Source organism: Siphateles boraxobius, unplaced genomic scaffold (genome assembly GCF_051911475.1).
Source record: "Siphateles boraxobius isolate OS27281-9 unplaced genomic scaffold, OSU_SipBor_1 49, whole genome shotgun sequence".
Taxonomy (NCBI): domain Eukaryota; kingdom Metazoa; phylum Chordata; class Actinopteri; order Cypriniformes; family Leuciscidae; genus Siphateles; species Siphateles boraxobius.
Window position 1 is genome coordinate 5,292,212 of NW_027509130.1, and position 18,401 is coordinate 5,310,612.

The following is an 18,401-nucleotide window of genomic DNA, read 5'->3' on the forward strand; positions in this document are numbered from 1 at the left end:
GCGTATGATTCAACATGTAATTATACAATATTTACAACTTGAATATGATGGTTTCTTGTTGCTTTAAAGTTTTTGTTTGTTTTTACTAACAATTTAACTAGCACTTCAATATCCAGCACACAATTAAAGAGATGAGCTTATAGGATGTTTCAACTATTACCATCTTCTTTGACCCCATATAAACAGGTAATGGAATGATCAAAGCAGTCGACACAATATACAGTTAGATATTTGTGTGTGTGTGTGTGTATAAATTCTGTTCTGTCAAACCTGGCTGCCATTGAACGCTGGTCCTTCCCTGGCCAACACTGACAGAACGCGGAAACTCGACCACGCCCCCACGCAGGGACGCTATGCCTCCCATGTCCGGCCTGGTCGATCCGCCACGCACACTACTGACCTCGCTACGGGCGACATTGGTACCTGCGTGATCTCTGGGCCAGGTGATGTCCACAAGTGTGGTTCAGGAAAAGTCATGGCCAGGTTGATGTGAGGGTGTCTGGGAACTCATTTTCTCAGCTCCCCCATATCCCAGGCTGGGCTCTTCAGCGGTGTGGTTGAGAACTGCGCCCAACAGTTTTCAACTGCCCAGAAGTAGACTGAGACCCTTCTGCACCGATGGCCATCCGTCCGTGTGGTCTCCGCCCCTTAGCCGGCTAAAACGCCAGGCTAAGCAGCACTCCTGAGAAGGGCAGCTTGGAGTTAGGGCTCAGTTCTTCTCAGCAGCTGGTAGCAGGGCCACTCCTTCCCCCGGCGGAGAATCTTTTGTTTTTGAGAACTGATGCCCCTTCCTCCGAGCCCCCAGAGGTCCCGGATGACAGTGTGCTCTTGTCCCCCCTCTGTCGCCAGACCCCTGTCAGAGCAGGCCCCCGTGGAACGCTGGTCCTTCCCTGGCCTCCTCTGTCAGGACGCAGGATGTGCTCAAGTGCAGCAGCGGTGTTTAACAGGTCCCACACTCTCTCACACACACACACACGCACTGACACGCACGCATTCACACACTCTCTCACACACACATTCAGGCCCTGTCCAAAATGGCGCACTTCATGCGGACTTTCGGTCTCATGGACTTAAATTGCGCGTGCTCGCCGAGTCTACGAGTCCGTAGGCCGTCCCATTTAGCATTTTAACGCCCTGAAGTGTGCTCAGCAGCGCCCCCTTTGTACCCTTGAAGCGGTCTTCCGCGAAGCCCGCATAGATGCAGGCTCCACGCACTTTAATTACCCAGGAATCCTTGCGAAATGCCAATCAGAAAACGGATGGGAGGAGATTTCGCTCACGGACTGTTAACATGGCTTTATGATATAGGCGTACATTTTACCAGTTGTTACTTACAGTTTATACAAACATTATCGACCAGTGGTTGATATCTCAAACATAATAATAGCGTGTTAAATAATACGATCGCATTATGATTCATTACATAAATAGAACCGAATGTCATGGCTTTACTGAGTCATATAAACGTAGTATGAATATCGAAACCTATACATTTTTCTTAAACTCATTTACATTTTAATTTTGTGTTTAAATTAAACATTATGTATTATTATGTACAACTGTATTGATCATTTACATAACCATGACATCTATTCTAATGCCCAGGTGGCATATTCAATTATAGAACTGTAAAAGCAGGCTGTGTAGTTCACATGGACATGGAAAATTAAATAAATACTGTTCTCGATCCTAAAGAATAATTTTTTTTAATGATATTTGTGATATTTTTTTAATAAAGGGACTGATGAGATGACCTTTAAGTTTATTCAGCTTCGACATCTGAGCTGAGACCTTCTACCTGTTTCCGGCGTGACGATCGAGTCTGTTCCAAAAATACCTCTCAATGCGCCCTCACGGACTCGTGCTAAGGGCCCTATAGGTCTGCACTACATGACGTCACCGAAGTGTGGACTCTGAGGAAGTGCACAAGTCCGGAGTGTGCCATTTGGGACAGGGCCATACTCTCTCTCTCTCTCTCTCTCTCTCTCTCTCTCTCTCTCTCTCTCTCTCTCTCTCTCTCTCTCTCTCTCTCTCTCTCTCCCTCTCTCTCTCTCTCACACACCATCATAACCTGACAGCTTGTACCAGCAGAAGCCCCGCCCCCTCTTTCACTCTGTCATCCAATCAGCTCTGTCCCTGACTCTGTGTGTGTAGATTCTCTGAGTGGAGATTCAGGAGCAGTTGGCAGCTTGGCATCAGAAATCATGCCCACAGAGTTCAGGTGAGAAACGCATCAGAAACAGTGACGCTGCTAACTTTAAAATAGAACTTATTTGTTACATTATTTACTATAATTTTTCAAGAAACGTCATAAATTTTTTTTTTATTTTGAATATTTAAATAGAACATTTTATATTATTAATTTATGTTTTAAATATATAAAACATTATTTAACTATATGTTCCCAGTTATTTTAATATCATTAAGGTACTATTGTATTTTTTTATAATTAATTTTTATATTTTCATTTTCAATTTAGTTTGTTTCAAGTCTGTGTAGTTTTTATGAATTTATTTCAGTTTTACTTATACTACATCAAATTAAACTAAAGGACAATGAGAAATGTTGCTTTGGCAACTAAAAATAGTTATTATTATTTTATAAAATAAGTGTATGTTTTTATATATTTCACTCAAGTTAAAGTTTGCTTTTAATCAATTTGTTTTTACTGTTGTAGTTGACTAAAATAACTGTTGAATTTTAATTTTAATATTTGAAATATTTTTGAGCAAAATTATTTGGTTTAATACTAGGATTTTAATTATATTATATAAATATATGAGGGTTTTCACACTTGATTTATATATATATATATATATATATATATATATATATTCAATTATTCGATTAATCGACTAATCGGATTTTTAATAAGCCCTAAAAACAGATTTTAAGCTATGAAAACAGTGAATATATCTATGCTATGTGCAAAAGAGCTATAAAGCAAAAGGACAGTTTCAATCCATACATTAAAAATGAAGATAATAAAGGAAATGGAGCACATGATGTTATTTGCATGTGAAAACTGTTGCTTCTTTACCATTTTTATGATGGTTGTTTTTTTAACTTCACCAAAGTCTGCTGCTGAAGGACGGATCCTGTAGTTTGTATTTATTGATCTTCAGATCTTCAGAACTGTACGTTCAGAAACACTACTGTTCACCCTTATCAGTCCAAACACTGAGGTTTGTTCACTCACTTCAGAGGTACGATCTCCAGATGTGTGTTTGTTCTGCAGGTTTTCACAGTTTTTTTGCTCTGAATGTTCAGTCACGGTGATGATGTGTGTGTTTTATCACAGTGTTTTCATTGTTCAGTCATGTTGTTGGTGTTGGACTGATGGGGTCGGTACATAAATAAATCACTTTAATCTCAAAGTGAGATCCTTCTCTTTGCACTACAATAAACGAGATAATTGGTACAAAAATAATCTGTTTTTGTGAGAGTTTATTGTGACATTATTTAGCTAAATAGGTGTATGTATTTAAAGAAAGTTCCTCGAACTTACATATGGACATATATTTTGATGTCATCATTCCGTAATCACAGCTGTTCCTGTTCCAAGCTGGGGCCAGTTGTACTGTTAGAGGGGCCAGTTACATTTAGACCTTATTGTTGTCATATCATTTTCTGCACTGCACTGCAGGCATTAACAGGCAAAATAACATGTTTATAATCATTCAACAATGTATTTGCATTTCCATTACATTTTTACATTTTTACATTTGCATTACATATTCACTATTACTGTAATCGACATGCTGTCTTTCTTTCTATTCATTTTGGTGAGAACTATAGAGCAAAAGCAAGAAGCTTATTAATTCATTTACTAAAAATAACTGACTTGCTAGGTAACTATGTCTAACCGTTTACAGGGTTCCTGCACACTTTTTAAAGTCAAATTTAAACCTTTTTAAGACCTGAAGAAATCAAAATTAATACCGTACATTAGGGGTGTGCAATATTGACAAAAATATATATCAATATTTTCAACGTTTTGTTGATAATAATTAGATGATATTTTACTATGTTTTTGTGCTGGTGCCATGGCTGGTTTAGGCCTGTTGTTGACAGCTGACTCACGAAGATATTCATATTTTTCATATTCTATGCAGTGGTCAGTTAACAGCAGGGACCGAAATGAATATTTTAATTAAGGGGCAATATTTGCCTCCTTAAATTGATTTCCAGGGGCATTTTCGCCTATATGGATATTTTTTTCTAAGCTTATTTAGAGTTATGCATCACCTTTTATGTCAAATACTAACATTCAAATTATTCAGAAATTATACTTATTTATACAATAATACTTAATTATTCAATAATTATACAGTACCATTGTGACCAGTCAAATTAAATCATTCAATCAAAATCCATCTTTGCAGTGCAGAGGTGACAGAAGTGGCATTAATATATTTACACTCAATTTACAATTGCATAAATAAAGCTATGAGATTTTTTTTTAAATCAATATTTAAATATGAAATGATTTCTAATTTTAACGTTTTAATTAAAGGGTAGGCCTACTTTAAATATGAAACTAAAACCGCCAGAGGCTTCGGCAAGTCACTGGCTGCGTTCCAAACCGCATACTCAATGAGTAGGTACTTAATTTCAATGATTTAACGAGCGCTAAAAGAGTAGGTACTTTATAGCCAAATCTCGTTGAGTATGAATGCGATCCGGACATCATCCGCCATGTTGACGTTATCATGTGACCTACGACGCGTTATCACAAGCGCAACAACTTAAAAGATGAACGACACGTTTAATTCATCTATCTGTAAATATCTTGATATTGATGAAACTTGCTCATTTTGTGGTATTGTTGAAGAAACAGCTGCCAATTTATTTTGTGAATACATTTAGGGTTGATTTAAGTTGTTATATTTTAAACCCTTCTAATGTGACCCACAGTTCCTTATAACGATTTTTTGAAGAACCCCAAAATCGTCATCTCTTGAATATGTTGTTAATTTCTTTATTTTATACCCAAAAAGTTTCTCCTTCAAGTTTTCCTCTTTTCTTGATGAATTTACCTCTCGTTTCATCCCTCAGACAATAAACAACAAAACAATTTTTTAATGTATTATGAAGAACTATTTATATTTAAAGATATTTAGCCTTGTTATTGTTCTTTTTTCCTGTGTATAAATATCATATTATGATGTACACAAACCAATGATCTATATGTTTTCAGTTTTGTCATTATGATTGTTCATTGTTAGATACAACTAGTATCTTTCCATGATCTTTATGTAATAAGTTTATAAGTTTAAATTATATGAGCGACAGGTGCACTAACACTTCATAACATCAGTAACTCGACAGCACAACCTAGAACAGTTTTCCTCTGCGTTTACTGTCTGCAGTGCACAAGGAGACGGGCCGCTGCTCGAAGATCTCCTTTGGAGAAACTGTTGACTTTATACTCGAAAAATGCAAGTATCGCTCATAAAAAATTAATATTACCTCAGAATGAATTGCATTGTTAGCCCACCCCAAAACGTGAACAAAATAATATTAAATGCTGACCAATACTTAATTATATTACTTTTTTTATATACTAAAAATGATAAAATTTAATAAAACAAGCAAAATGTAATTTGTTTTGTCATATGAGTTATGCATGAATACACGTGAACATCTCAATTGTCAGTCAAGCAATGAATTAATGCATACATTAAATAATTATATTTTATATAATGACAACAATAAGAAACATGAATAAATGAGTAAAAGAACAAATAAAAGTAACCATCACACAATAAACAAATGCATGCACATGAAACAAATCTTTATTCAAACTACAAGCATGTATTTGGGCGCTGAAGCCCACATCCTACTGCCATCTCAACACAGCGGTTCCCATTCTGCGGCTTTATTCTGATGAATTCACCAGAGGTGACCGTGCCTTCGTGCCGGAGCTTGTTGCTGCGCTGCGCTTCACAATCTGAGGCGATAAGGGCAGATGGAGAGATCTTATGACAGTCTCATCCATGGCACCGTTTCCAGGATTCAGCTCTGGGCTCCTCATCCTCAGTGCTCACACCAGTCTGAATAAAAACATGTTTAGTTACTTTATAGATTTGTTTATTTACCTTATTTACAGCACATTAGTCTAATGTCAACAGTGTTGACAACAGTGAATTAACGTTATCCTATCCTATGATAATGCCACACATACATCACTCAGATGTCTTTTTCATGTTGTGATGTGCTCATCTGCAATATGTCAATACTTACAATATTTTCCTTTCAGATGTAAATAGACATTTTAAATAAGCGTGTTTAAGATGTATATGGTTATGTAAATCCACTTTAGAGACGTTACGTGTGCTTAGAGCTCCCCTGTTAGCTAGCTATACAAAACATGTTTTTACAGCAAAATCACAACTATACTATACTGTCTAACTACTTTACACCTTCAACAGTTAAAACGTCTACTCTATTGTAGTTTAACACATAAGGAACCGTGTTTACTCACATTTGAAAACCCCCGGCGTCGCTGATCTCCGTGATGTTTGATAATGACGTATGCTCTCGCGTGGCCTCCTGGGATAGATGAGTACAAGCTGAAAAGCACTCAAATGTCTGGGCGAAAGCAGGAGATCATCCGGGAACTTCTCGGCTACTCTTTTAGGAATACTGATGTTTCGAACGTACTGCTTCTTTCACGTACTGTTTTCGCCTACTATATAGTAGGAAAGTAGGCATATTGGAACGCACTATCGTCCAAATCTCGCGATAATTAGTACGTCAACCAGGTAATTCTCGCCTACTCTTTTATGAATACTGAGGATTCGAACGTACTTTTTTGCTCGCCTATTCTTTTTCCCATTCTATATAGTAGGGAAGTATGGAACGGAGCCACAGTCTTAATAAGTGAGTTGAGGGATTCGTTCATTCAACCGATTTGTTCAAACGGCTGATTCATTCGGGAAAGAAGCAAGTGATTCGTTCAAAACGCGGAAACTGTCTGTTACTTTTGATATGGAACAAATTCGCAGCTGTCAGATTCTGTCCATATTTTTACAAGATTCACACAATAAATAACGTTTTGGCGCTTTTAAATGTGACAGATTGCTGTAGCGCCTCAGTTCAAACGGCACGTGACAGTAGCCAACTTAGTTTTTAATGAACTTACAACTGAATTGACATTTACCAACTTTCTTCTTCTCTCCTCTCTCGCGTGCAGGAGACAGAAGTAATGCTGCCGCAAATCTGTGATGCGAATTGCACGTGAACAAGCAAATCCACAATAGAGGGAATGCATTAACGTCACTTTCCCGCCGGAACACGCCCCCTCAGCCGGACTGAGTGGCAGAAGAGCAGCTTAGTTTTAATAGGGGAAACTGCGAAAACGCAAAACAAACGATTATCAGTTTAAACTAAAGATTGGACTCAATATAGTGTTCCTTACAACTTACTAAAGATCCAGTGATCCATGGATATTGACATGCAGCCAGGAATCGTGTTTCCTGACATTTATATGTGCCTGATTTTGACACGGGGGAAATACATACAGCAAATTTGCCTATGAACGCTTTATATAAATACAATATAGGCAGGTCTAAATCCAGGTGATCACTTATATCAATGTTATATATATCATCATGTCGTCTAGACTTAAAACTTGTATAGTTTTTTGTCAGTGTTTATTTATAAATGTCAAATTATACAGAATATACAGTGATAAATATTTGATTGATGAGTTGTCACTGCAAAATATAACAATACAATATATAGAGAATAATTTTACCACTAAATTCAGCATATTGACACAAAAATGATAACTGCAAATCCACCTTTCGCTGCCTGGAGTCCAGTTGTTTCTATGAATTGCAGTGATCTATTTGCTTCTCTGTTCTGTAGCTTTCGGTAGTCTGTAAAAATATACCTCAGATTTCTTGTCAAATGTAGGCCTAGTTGTACAGTCAATCGCAAAGCTCGTTCCCGTTTTAGATGTGTTTTTTGTGTTTTTCACGGCATTCATGCTGAAAACCAATGCTGCCGCTCAGTCTTTTTGCCACTCAGTTCGCGTACATGGCCTCACTCACTCCAACTGACGGTGACGTCACGCAGATTCCCTCTGTAATAAAAAATAATAGCTAATTAGTTTTAATTTGGAAAGCATATAGATATGTCTAAGTCAAAGTCTCATCTAAAATTTAAGACCTTTCATAAGTAAAATTAAGACTTTTATAAGACTTTTTATGTTTAAAAAAATCGAATTTAAGACTTTTTAATGATCCGCGGGAACCCTTAACGTTAAAACTCGTTTACTGAGTGTAAAAACACTCAGCACCATGAGTTTGTTGATCATATATTTTATCCTTTTTCAAACTGCCACAAACTAACAAACGGCCAGGTTAAGATTAGCTGATCTAACGTTACACTTCTGTAATGCATTTAATACAAATAGGCCTACAGCATATTAACAACTTTACTCACCTCTATATCCTTCTTTGCTTGAAGTATAGGCTATAATATTCGCACAGAATTTCCCCCTTGGGCTTGAACTATAATATTCGCGCAAAACTTCCACCAACTTCTGAATAGAAAAAAACCTGCAGATGCATCATACATGTGCTATACTGTTGTGTTCCGCTTTAAGCAGTCACTCTAAGAACATGCGTGGGTGTTCGCGTTGCCATAACGGATGTAAAAAAAACAACCATAGCAAAAAACAGGAACGACCACGCCATTTTTGCTCGGATTCCTGTCGATACTCCTCCTTAGCAGTAGTAGGCTAGCTATAAAATAGATTTTTTACGACGAAATGGCAGGTAAGACTAATATGAATAATTTATTTGTGAGAGTTTGAAAACCTAAATTGTTTGGCTTGGCATAGCCTATATTATTTTGTGAAGAAATTGCTAATCAAGAATGAGATGAAAAGTGAAAGTAAAAAAAAGGTAGCTTAATTATTAAAAAAAAAAAGTTAAAAAAAAGTAAAAAAAGACATCGAATCGTTTCCAATATATGTTAAGATAAAGGTAGCATATTTAGCAAACTACTATTAGACTACGGAAAGTAATTTGAAGTTACAGATAGCCTAAGTAGCCTAGCTATGCATTAAGAAACTTGAGAAAACATAGTAATACATTGAATATCATCTGGCAATAATTGCATTTAATAAAAACATTTTACTTAACAAAGTGCTTTCCTTTAGATGAAGTCTTGGAAAAATGTCGTATTAAATTGAGGGATGGTTTGACCGAGCCTGTTATCAAAAGTTTGTTGGATGATCTTCGGGAATATAAAGTGTTAGGCACTGAGGAGATTGAAGAAATATTGCAGAAGACCAAAACACGAACGGATCAAGCTCGTGATCTGATTGACAGCGTGAGGAGAAAGGGGCGGAAAGCAAGTGAAATTCTGCTCAAATGCTTGGAGAAAAGAGACAAGTGTTTTTATGATGATTTAGACAGCCATTCAGCAATTCAGGAAACAGGAGCGACCTCTAGTCACATGACGTCAGGTAGCCTACAGTTTCATATATTATTCAATAATCATATGTAGCTTTCATTAAAAAATGATTATGTATCTTTTCTTGGTCAATTTTACTTTTACCATTTAAAAAATGACATTTTCAAAATTAGTTTTTCTTAAAATATGTTTTACAATTAAACTTTGTACAATGATACTTAACTAAAGTGGAAGCATGAATATATTGAAAAATATTTCACTTTAAAGACTAATGATACTCACATATCTCTTTTACCCCCAGATAAACCAAACACCAGGGTAATGAAGTGGAGCAAGCTGCATCATTTTGAAATGATACTTGTTCCCTTGATTTCACTTTTTTCACAAATTATTACATTTTCAGACAGATTTTATTCTTAAATGTTGAATGTGTTCTGTAACGCCTGCTCTTTTGTTCTAGACTGATGAGTACAAAATGGACAGTTATCCACGTGGACTTTGTGTAATAATTAATAATGAGAACTTTAAAGACCCTAAACGTAAACGAAATGGATCCCAAAAAGATGTTGGTATGCAGTAAATTATTTTTCATTTTTTATGTTTATGAATCACAAAACAACACACCCTTCTTTTTAGAAGAGGCTTATGCACTTAGGAACTGTGTATCGTTCCTGTTTTTTTTTTTCTTTTTGTCCTCTTCATTTTCTTTCCTTCATTTGTTGTTGTAATTGCTGGGTCTATGGTCATGAATTTTATTACCTTTACCTACTTGTCTTTTTACCTACTTGTTTTTTTTTTTCCAGAAAGACTGAAAGACTTGTTTAAAGATTTGGGCTTTCTGGTTGAAATCAAGAAAGATCAGACCACATATGAAATAAAACAGCTCATGATCGATTACAGTAAGGATCGCCGTCATGCAGACTGCTTTGTCTGTTGTGTGATGAGTCATGGAGACGAGACAGGTGTCGAGGGATGTGATGAGCTAATATGTCCCCTGAATGACATCACCCCCCCATTTGATGGAGACAACTGCCCTGCTCTTATTGGCAAACCTAAAGTCTTCTTTATACAAGCATGTAGAGGGCATGAGATGCAGAGTGAAGTGCTGGTTGAAGATGGTTCTGGTTCCAGTCGTATCCAGAAATCTGGCAAAATATACACCATTGCCAAAGATTCTGATTTTCTGATTGCCATGTCCACGGTGGAGGGATATGTGGCGATTCGTTCTGAATACAGTGGATCATGGTTTATACAGTCCCTTTGCAAGCATTTAAAAGATGGAAGTAAACGGTGAGCTATCCACTACACTGCCTTTTTTGCATGCAGTAATACTGTAATGGTTATTTTATGTTGTCTGTGTTTATATGTTAAATTGTTTCTTCCTTCATTTTTAGAGACCAGGACATCTTGAGTATCCTCACTAAAGTCAATGATGAAGTAAGCAAGAAAGAGGGCATTATAATCAAAGACAAAAAAAAAATAGATGCAAAGATGACTCCTCAGCCCCTTTTCACTCTGAGAAAGCTTCTTGTTTTCAGAGCTCCAAAGGTCAGAACTTACTCTCGTTTTATTTATTCATAACAGACATCGATTAAACTTCTGTGCATTGTGTTATGCTGTGTAAATTCAACACTGGATATTGTTCCGTTGATGCATCTTCTTAAACTAGAATTCCATATGTGCAAAGTAGCAGCCTTGTGGTTTCTGTACATTGTTGTGGTGTGATATTTCTCAGTTCAATCTACATTAGAAATTTTGCATTGAGCAACACTTCAGATAAAAAAAAATATTTATCAAATCAAGCTCTCTCTTCATTCCCCATACCCAGGATGCTGCTTCTAAATAGAAGAAATCACCTTCATCTTTCAGCTGCAGAAGAAGAAAATCTTGGCATTGACATCCCAGAGAAATTCAATGATGTGGACAGAGAGAATTTCTACAGAAATCACCTCTGCTTTCCCATATTTTTTATATAAGATTTAAAAAATGTTTGGTCATATACCACATTTAACCATGTAAACAAAAAGAAGGGAATGGTTTTTATTATTAAGTGTCAAGAATGTGAATAATAATAGGCCTGTAACTGATTTGATGTTTTTTTATTTTTATTAAATTATATCTAATACTCTTACGCTGCTCTTGAACTTTTTTGGCTGCGGACAAAAACACCTACACATATCAACAGGACTGAAGAATATAATTTACAATAAAAACTAAATTAACTTTTTAAACACTTTTATTTGACATTGACGTGGACAAAACAAATGTTATGTATCATCTCTACTGTTTCGCTTAGTAAATCATGAATGCCCCAAAGTAAGTGGCTTCCTGAGGGAAGCGCACATCGCTTATGTTCAGGGAGAGCCTGTCGCCTTTTTCTAAGCGGAACAGCGCCCCAGGTGGTTGGAATAAAGCTGTACACCAGACCTTACGCTCACACAGGGTGTCACTATGACTTTTGCGAGCACCACTGGTTGTGGATAAGATGCTGTCCTAATTATGTTTCGAAATTAACCTGAGAGAAAACGAAGTAAATTCCGTCATTTGGCACCACCATTTCTCCTTCGGGGCTCAAGCTCATTAACCCTTTCTGACTGAATTGGCCGTTCATGTAGTCCCACTCATGATCATTAGCCTATTAAACTTAACCACATTATATTTGTTGTAAAATGTGATCAGCTGACTAAGCTTAAGAAAGTGTGGAAACCCACTGCCCTAAAATTAAGTAAATACAACTTCATGATTATAGAAACAGTTATGTAAACTTGACAATTCCACTTAACTTAATTTTTTTTAATTATGCATGAAGTTAATTTACTTAATTTTAGTTGACTTAACCTTTTTGTTTTAAGTCAGCTGATCACTTTCTACAGTGTTATACAATCTTGTAAAGTGTAAACAGTGGCTTGTTACTCTGGGGAAGATCCTACCATTTTTCTGAAGGCTTTGATATTAAGCTCTTGTTTTGCCCCGACATGCACAGCTGGTTTGAAAATCTCAGTGATGTTATGTTCTGTAAAGTCCAAGAACATATAGAACACTTTCAATTAAATTAGTCATGATTTCGAGGCAATTGATGGTAAAATCTGGGAAAACACTATACAGCATCTCAAAACATCAACCTGCGCCCTTGACACACTCCTCACATCTTTTTTCAAAACTGTGTTTAACTATTTAGAATCAGATCTCCTGCCTCACTTCTTCCCAATAAGAACCAAATTGCTTACCACAGCTATGCAGATGATACCCAGATACTTAGCCCTATCGCCTAACAACTACAGCCCCATTGATTCCCTGTGCCAATACATTGATGAAATGAAGTTAATCAAAGACAAACTGAAGTCATTGCATTTGGAAACAAAGATGAAATTCTCAAGGTGAATGCATACCTTGACTCTAGGGGTCAAAAACAAAAAAATCAATTCAGGAATCTTGGTGTGATTTTGGAGTTGGACCTTAGCTTCAGTAGTCATGTCAAAGTGTTAACTAAATCAGCTATCATCAAGTAGATACTTAAGTTTCCAGTCAAGAAACTTGTTCATGCTTTCATCGCCAGCAGGGTGGACTACTGTAATGCAGCATTATTAAGCATGTCACCATTGTTGAGATTAATATGCTGATTCTTGATGTCTTTTTGTTTCCAAAAATATTCTGCAATGTATACAAAAATTCAGAATGTTTGCTCTGTGTCAGGAAAGGTTAGTTATTTATAAATAACAAATTTTGGTCAGGGAAACAATCATTCGTATTTTTTCATCTTTTTACAACATTATACTTAAAATAATGAAAACTATACCACCAGAACACTTTTGTTATTATGTGCTTTGGTAAATACTGTTACAAAAAACAAACACTGATCACCACAAATGTGACCAAATATTTTAAAACATCGACATCTAAACCTCCATTCATAGACATATAACAGAAATAAAGTCAGTCTGGTTAGTAATAAGTGAAGCTGGTACTGCTGTTTGTGGAGTTGTTTAAAGTCGTCATGAAATCAAATTTTACAATTCGTATTTATATGTAATATTGTAGTGTTTATTATAAATGATTTATCTGTGCACTTCATTATTTTTTTTTAAATTCATGTATACCTAGCTTCACAACTCGCTAGTTAGCTTTATGATCTGCAGCTCCTGAACCCATCCATTTGTGAACTGCACATGAGGCTCCAGTGACTTGTAGCTTTGGAACTGTTCTGAAGTGTAGGCGCTCACACCACAAACAAGGTAGCCGAAGATACCTCTCAAAACTGAGAGGGAGTGCGTCTATAACAGTGCGAGTAGTCCGAGAAGCAGTAAAGGAGGCAATTAACATGGTGGCCACGCCAAGTAATGACGTCACGACGCCCAAGCCCTAATAGGCTGCTGTGATTGCATCTTGTCTGCTGTTAAGGAGATCGGTTTTAGGCTCGAGTTTTGGCTTTATGATTTGGTTTCTTTTTATGTGTCTTTGTATGGATTTGTTTGGTTCTGTCCTTAGCGGCATGATCGTCACTGTTTTTATGACTGTGATTTAGTGCATGGATTGATCGCCGCCAAATGGTCCCGGACTCCCGGTCATCATCTGTGTAGTTTTATGACCGACTGTGTGACTTTTGTGATGGGACCACGTTGTCTTGAATGTATCATTTCTTTGGTATAAATTGTTATTTTCTTTGTCTTGGTTCCAATTGATGATCGTTTTGATTATGTCTTTATTGTTTGGCTTTGTTTTTTTCTTTTTGTATTCCGCAGGAGCTGAGTGTATGGCAAGCCGTTTTAGCTTAAACGGTACCCAGCCTTACTGGTCGTAATTGCATTTGTAATAGTAAGAATTCAATTAGAGAGCTCTACAATTCAATTCTTACAAGTAGCAATTACAATTAGAAATTTCTCTAATTCAATTTTTACTAGTAACAATTCCAATTAGAGAGCTCTACAAATGAATTTTAACTAGTCATGTCTCCATTGACTTCCATTCATTTTTAATTACAGAGCTCTACAATTGAATTGTTACTAGTAAGAAATACAATTAGAGAGCTCTCTAATCCAATTATGACTAGTAACAATTAGGCTACAATTGGAGAGCTCTATGGCAAGCCGTTTTAGCTTAAATTACACCCAGCCTTACTCGTCGTAATTGCATTTTTACTAGTAAGAATTCAAATAGAGAGCTCTACAATTAAATTCTTACTAACAATTACGATTAGAGAGCTCTCTAATTCGATTCATACTATTAAGAATGTAATTGCAGAACTCTTTAATTCAATTACAGAGCTCTGCACTTGCATTCTTACTAGTAAGAATTCATTAAGAAAGCTCTTTAAATCAGTTTTTACTAGTAAGAATTACATTTAGAGAGCTCTTTAATGCAATTATTACTAGTAAAAACTGATTTAGAGAGCTCTCCAATTCAATTCTTACTAGTAAAAATACAATTAGAGAGCTCTACAAATGAATTTTTACTAGTCATGTCTCCATTGACTTCCATTCATTTTTAATTACAGAGCTCTCTTACTTATTAGTAAGAATTCAATTCTTACTAATAAGAATGCAATTGCAGAGCTCTACATATCTTTAATTTGTTTTTTTACTAGTAAAATCAGCCCCTGTGGTGATTTACATTCCTTATCTTTTTCTTTTTTCTTTTATTTGCGGATCAAGACAATTTATTGTGAGTTATTATTTTTGTTTAATTGTTTTCTTTAATAAAAATTGCTTGTTTAAACTTGAACTCACGCCTCTTGTCTCTCCTGAGCAAATGGACTTGTGTCCCGTTCATTGGATTATTTCCCCGGTAATTCGGGGTGGCGTAGTACGAGCCACGTTTTGCTACACGTGACGTAATCGGCAAGGTTGCACAGAATACCTGGCGGAGACGTGAGTTGTATATATATATATATATATTTTTTGGGGGGGATTAATTTTGTACGTTTTTGTTTTTTTTGTTTTCTACTTTTCCTTTAGGAACAAAGCAGCAGTCAGTGCTCTGACGATTGCAGTTTTTGGTTTGACCTCCTTATTGTGCCGGTTGTTGTGGGTGCCGAGTTCTGCTTAATTAAGTAGGTACGTGCTATAGGATTAGAGGGAGAATTACAGGAAATAAAAGAGCTTGTGGCTCAGCTTAGAGCTGACAATGAGAGATTGCGACAGGAGAGGGCATCTGAATCGCAGGTGGTCAGTGTTGCGGGACCTAGTACCTCTGCCACAGTTACCGCCCCTATACTTCCATCAGCGACTGTTAATACTCCAGTGACTGATAGGTTTGTATTTGTACCCAGAGATAGAAGGTGTCTAAAATTTAGTGGGAGGGCTGGGGTGAATATTGATGAATTGGTTAAAGAAGCTAAAGCTTGCATGAGGACCCATTATTTTTCCCCTGCTGATCAGCCCTTCTTTCTCTTTGATCACTTGGAGGGTGAGGTGCGAGAAGAGATCCGATATCGGTCAGAGCGAGGAGACCCTAAAAAAATTATTAGGGCATTGCGTGAATTGTATGGATGTTCATTGTCATATGTAGCCTTGCAGGAAGCTTTCTTCTCTCGGAGGCAACAGGAGGGGCAAACACTCTTGGAGTTTTCCCTCGCCTTGATGAATGTCCTGGAGAAGGTTAAGCAGCAGGAGGCAAACATAATGGTACATGCTGAAAGGTTGTTACGTGATCAATTTGTCGAATATGTTAATAAAAGTATGTTGAGATGTAAGCTTAAAGGGGTCATATAATGCCATTTTTGTACAAGTTAATATGAATCTTTAGGGTCTAAATGAAAACTTTGTGATATACTTTTATTAAAAATTCACCTGGTCAAAAACAGCTCTGTTTTCAGCAGGCTGTTTCAGTGCATATACCTTTAAATGATAATGAGCTTTGCTCACTCCGCCCCTCTGTTCTGTGGGCGTTTTGACACCACGCACGTGGAGTGTTGCCTTGACAACAGTTGAGGGTATATTTTTGAGATAGAAAGTCAGCAGGAGTCTCTGAGGACACATCTGTGCAACCGTATCAATTTGAACCGGAGCACAGGCTGTGCAGGCAGCCAGGGCGGTGCAGGCTGTGCAGGCGGCCATGGTGGGAACGACCCTTCGGGAAGCCATGGCGGAGACAACCCTTCGGGCGGCCAGGGTGGAGACGTATAGCCCCCAAAGTTTTCTTGGGGGGAGTGACAGACTCAGGGACAGGCTCAGGGACAGACTCTGGGACAGAAGGCTCAGGCTCCGGGACAGAAGGCTTAGGGACAGAAGGTTCTGGCTCAGGGACAGAAGGCTTTGGAAGCATGACGTGGACAGTCTCTGGCTCGGCGGGCATGACGCGAGGAAGCTCAGGCTCGGCAGGGCCGACGTGAGGAAGCTCAGGCTTGGCAGGGCCGACGTGAGGATCCGGCATGACGTGAAGATCAGGCTTGACGTGAAGATCAGGCTTGACAGGTATGATGTGAAGATAGGCATGACGTGAAGATTCGGTCTGACGTGAAGATTCGGTCTGACGTGAAGATCAGGCATGACGTGAAGATCAGGCATGATTAGGGTTGGGTACTGAAACGCGGTGCCAATAGGGAACCGGTTCCGACGTAAACGGTAGTAACCAGACCGAATAAGAACAAAAATTTCGGTGCCTGACTCTCTCTGTCATGAGGCTTACACACGCAAGGTCTCTCTCCCTCTCCGCCGTGCGCGCACAATACTGTTTGAAGCACAGTCTGTTCTGTCTCGCATGCGCGCTCTTGCTCTCTCGCTCTAGATTCCAGGAGATTTTAACTAATTTGCGGGCATCAGGGAGCCCTTATCAATATGCGGGAGACTCCCGGAACGTCTGCTGATTGCGAGGGGATTAATGAAGATGCCGAAGACAAAACGCTCCAAGGTTTGGCTGCATTTCACGTGTAAAATTACGCGTCAGAACGCCCTCTAGATGTGCCGATTGTCTGAAGCCCATATAGAATCACGCCAATCCATTGTCTGATGGCGCGGGCGCCGCCTCGATGCTCACGTCGTCTTATTATATTGGCACGCGCATCATCTGCTCCTTAGATTTCTCTGCCAAAAAAGGAAGCTTGTCGGCAGCGCGAGGAGTTTGGCAGCGAACGCAGCGTCTCGTTCCCTATTCAGAGAACATAGGTTACATCAGTAACCAGAGACGTTCTCTTTCATAGGTTCACTCAACGCTGCGTAGCTAACAACTTTTACTTACAATTAACTTCAAACGGGTACAGACAGGCAGGATAACACACACGCTAAATGAAAACTAAGAACGGACCAAGACTGGCTGAACCGAAAGGAACTAAATACAGACACTGACTGAACAAAGATTAACAGAACCCAGGTGACACAGATGATAATTAACTAGACACAGGTGGAACAGATGAACTAAATGACAGTAACCATAGAGATGGACGAGTGGCAGGAAAACAGAACAAAGGACGAGTGTGACTGATGAAAACAAGATACACAACACGACAGATGAGCATAACAGTTACACATGCACTTGTAGTGTACTTAAAATTAAAAGTATATTTTACTGCACTTGCAGATAATATAATATTAAAATTAAATGAAAGGGCACTTAAGTGCACTTAAAGAGAGTCAGTTTTCATATCTGTTTCATAAGTACACTTTATAAGGTACACTTTTTTTATAATATAAAATTAAAGTTTTACTTAAGTGTTTACTTTTATTTTAAAGTACATTTTGATGATATTTAATATTTTCAATTTAACTCAATAGAATTATGAAATTACATTGTATACTTAAATACTATTTAAGTGGGTCACTCTTAAGTTCAGCTAATTGCTTTAAATTTAAACTATAATATTTTTATTTATTTAATAGCAATTAACATGCAATTACGTGTCTGAAAACATTACGTTCAGTTCACACTTATTTCACCATTATATTAGTATAGTATTTCCACAATAAGTACACTTTTTAAAAACAGTTTAAAAAGGCCAAAGTTTGATTCACAAATGAAATTAAGTCATGGACGTGGAG

The 18,401-nt window shown here is 37.5% G+C and overlaps 1 protein-coding gene and 1 long non-coding RNA gene across 4 annotated transcripts; one reads left to right on the top strand and one right to left on the bottom strand.

The window, feature by feature from the left end:
* Positions 1 to 5,780: 5,780 nt before the first annotated feature.
* Positions 5,781 to 8,626, bottom strand: LOC143710944 (uncharacterized). The gene is made up of 3 exons (XR_013194702.1): positions 8,455 to 8,626; positions 6,488 to 8,092; positions 5,781 to 6,056 (listed from the first exon to the last, which is right to left on the bottom strand). It is a non-coding gene; the product is annotated as an uncharacterized LOC143710944 (long non-coding RNA).
* Positions 8,627 to 8,660: 34 nt separating this feature from the next.
* Positions 8,661 to 15,150, top strand: LOC143710938 (caspase-8-like). Of its 3 annotated transcripts, XM_077202184.1 has the most exons (6): positions 8,661 to 8,789; positions 9,176 to 9,494; positions 9,893 to 10,001; positions 10,236 to 10,722; positions 10,827 to 10,980; positions 11,261 to 15,150. In XM_077202184.1, the coding sequence occupies exons 3-6, from the start codon at positions 9,908 to 9,910 to the stop codon at positions 11,276 to 11,278; spliced, it is 753 nt and encodes a 250-aa protein (XP_077058299.1). In that variant the 5' UTR covers positions 8,661 to 8,789; positions 9,176 to 9,494; positions 9,893 to 9,907; the 3' UTR covers positions 11,279 to 15,150. The 3 variants fall into 3 exon arrangements, with proteins under 3 accessions (XP_077058299.1, XP_077058300.1, XP_077058302.1); XM_077202185.1 differs by lacking the exon at positions 9,176 to 9,494 and having other exon boundaries at positions 8,775 to 8,789; XM_077202187.1 differs by lacking the exons at positions 8,661 to 8,789; positions 9,176 to 9,494 and adding an exon at positions 9,738 to 9,750.
* The last annotated feature ends 3,251 nt before the right edge of the window (positions 15,151 to 18,401 follow it).

Coding starts and splice junctions, on each gene's coding strand:
- LOC143710938 (XM_077202184.1), top strand. CDS start 9,908: ATGGACAGTTATCCACGTGGACTTTGTGTAATAATTAATAATGAGAAC. Junction 10,002..10,235: donor TGGATCCCAAAAAGATGTTG/GTATGCAGTAAA, acceptor TTTTTTTTCCAG/AAAGACTGAAAGACTTGTTT. Junction 10,723..10,826: donor TTAAAAGATGGAAGTAAACG/GTGAGCTATCCA, acceptor CTTCATTTTTAG/AGACCAGGACATCTTGAGTA.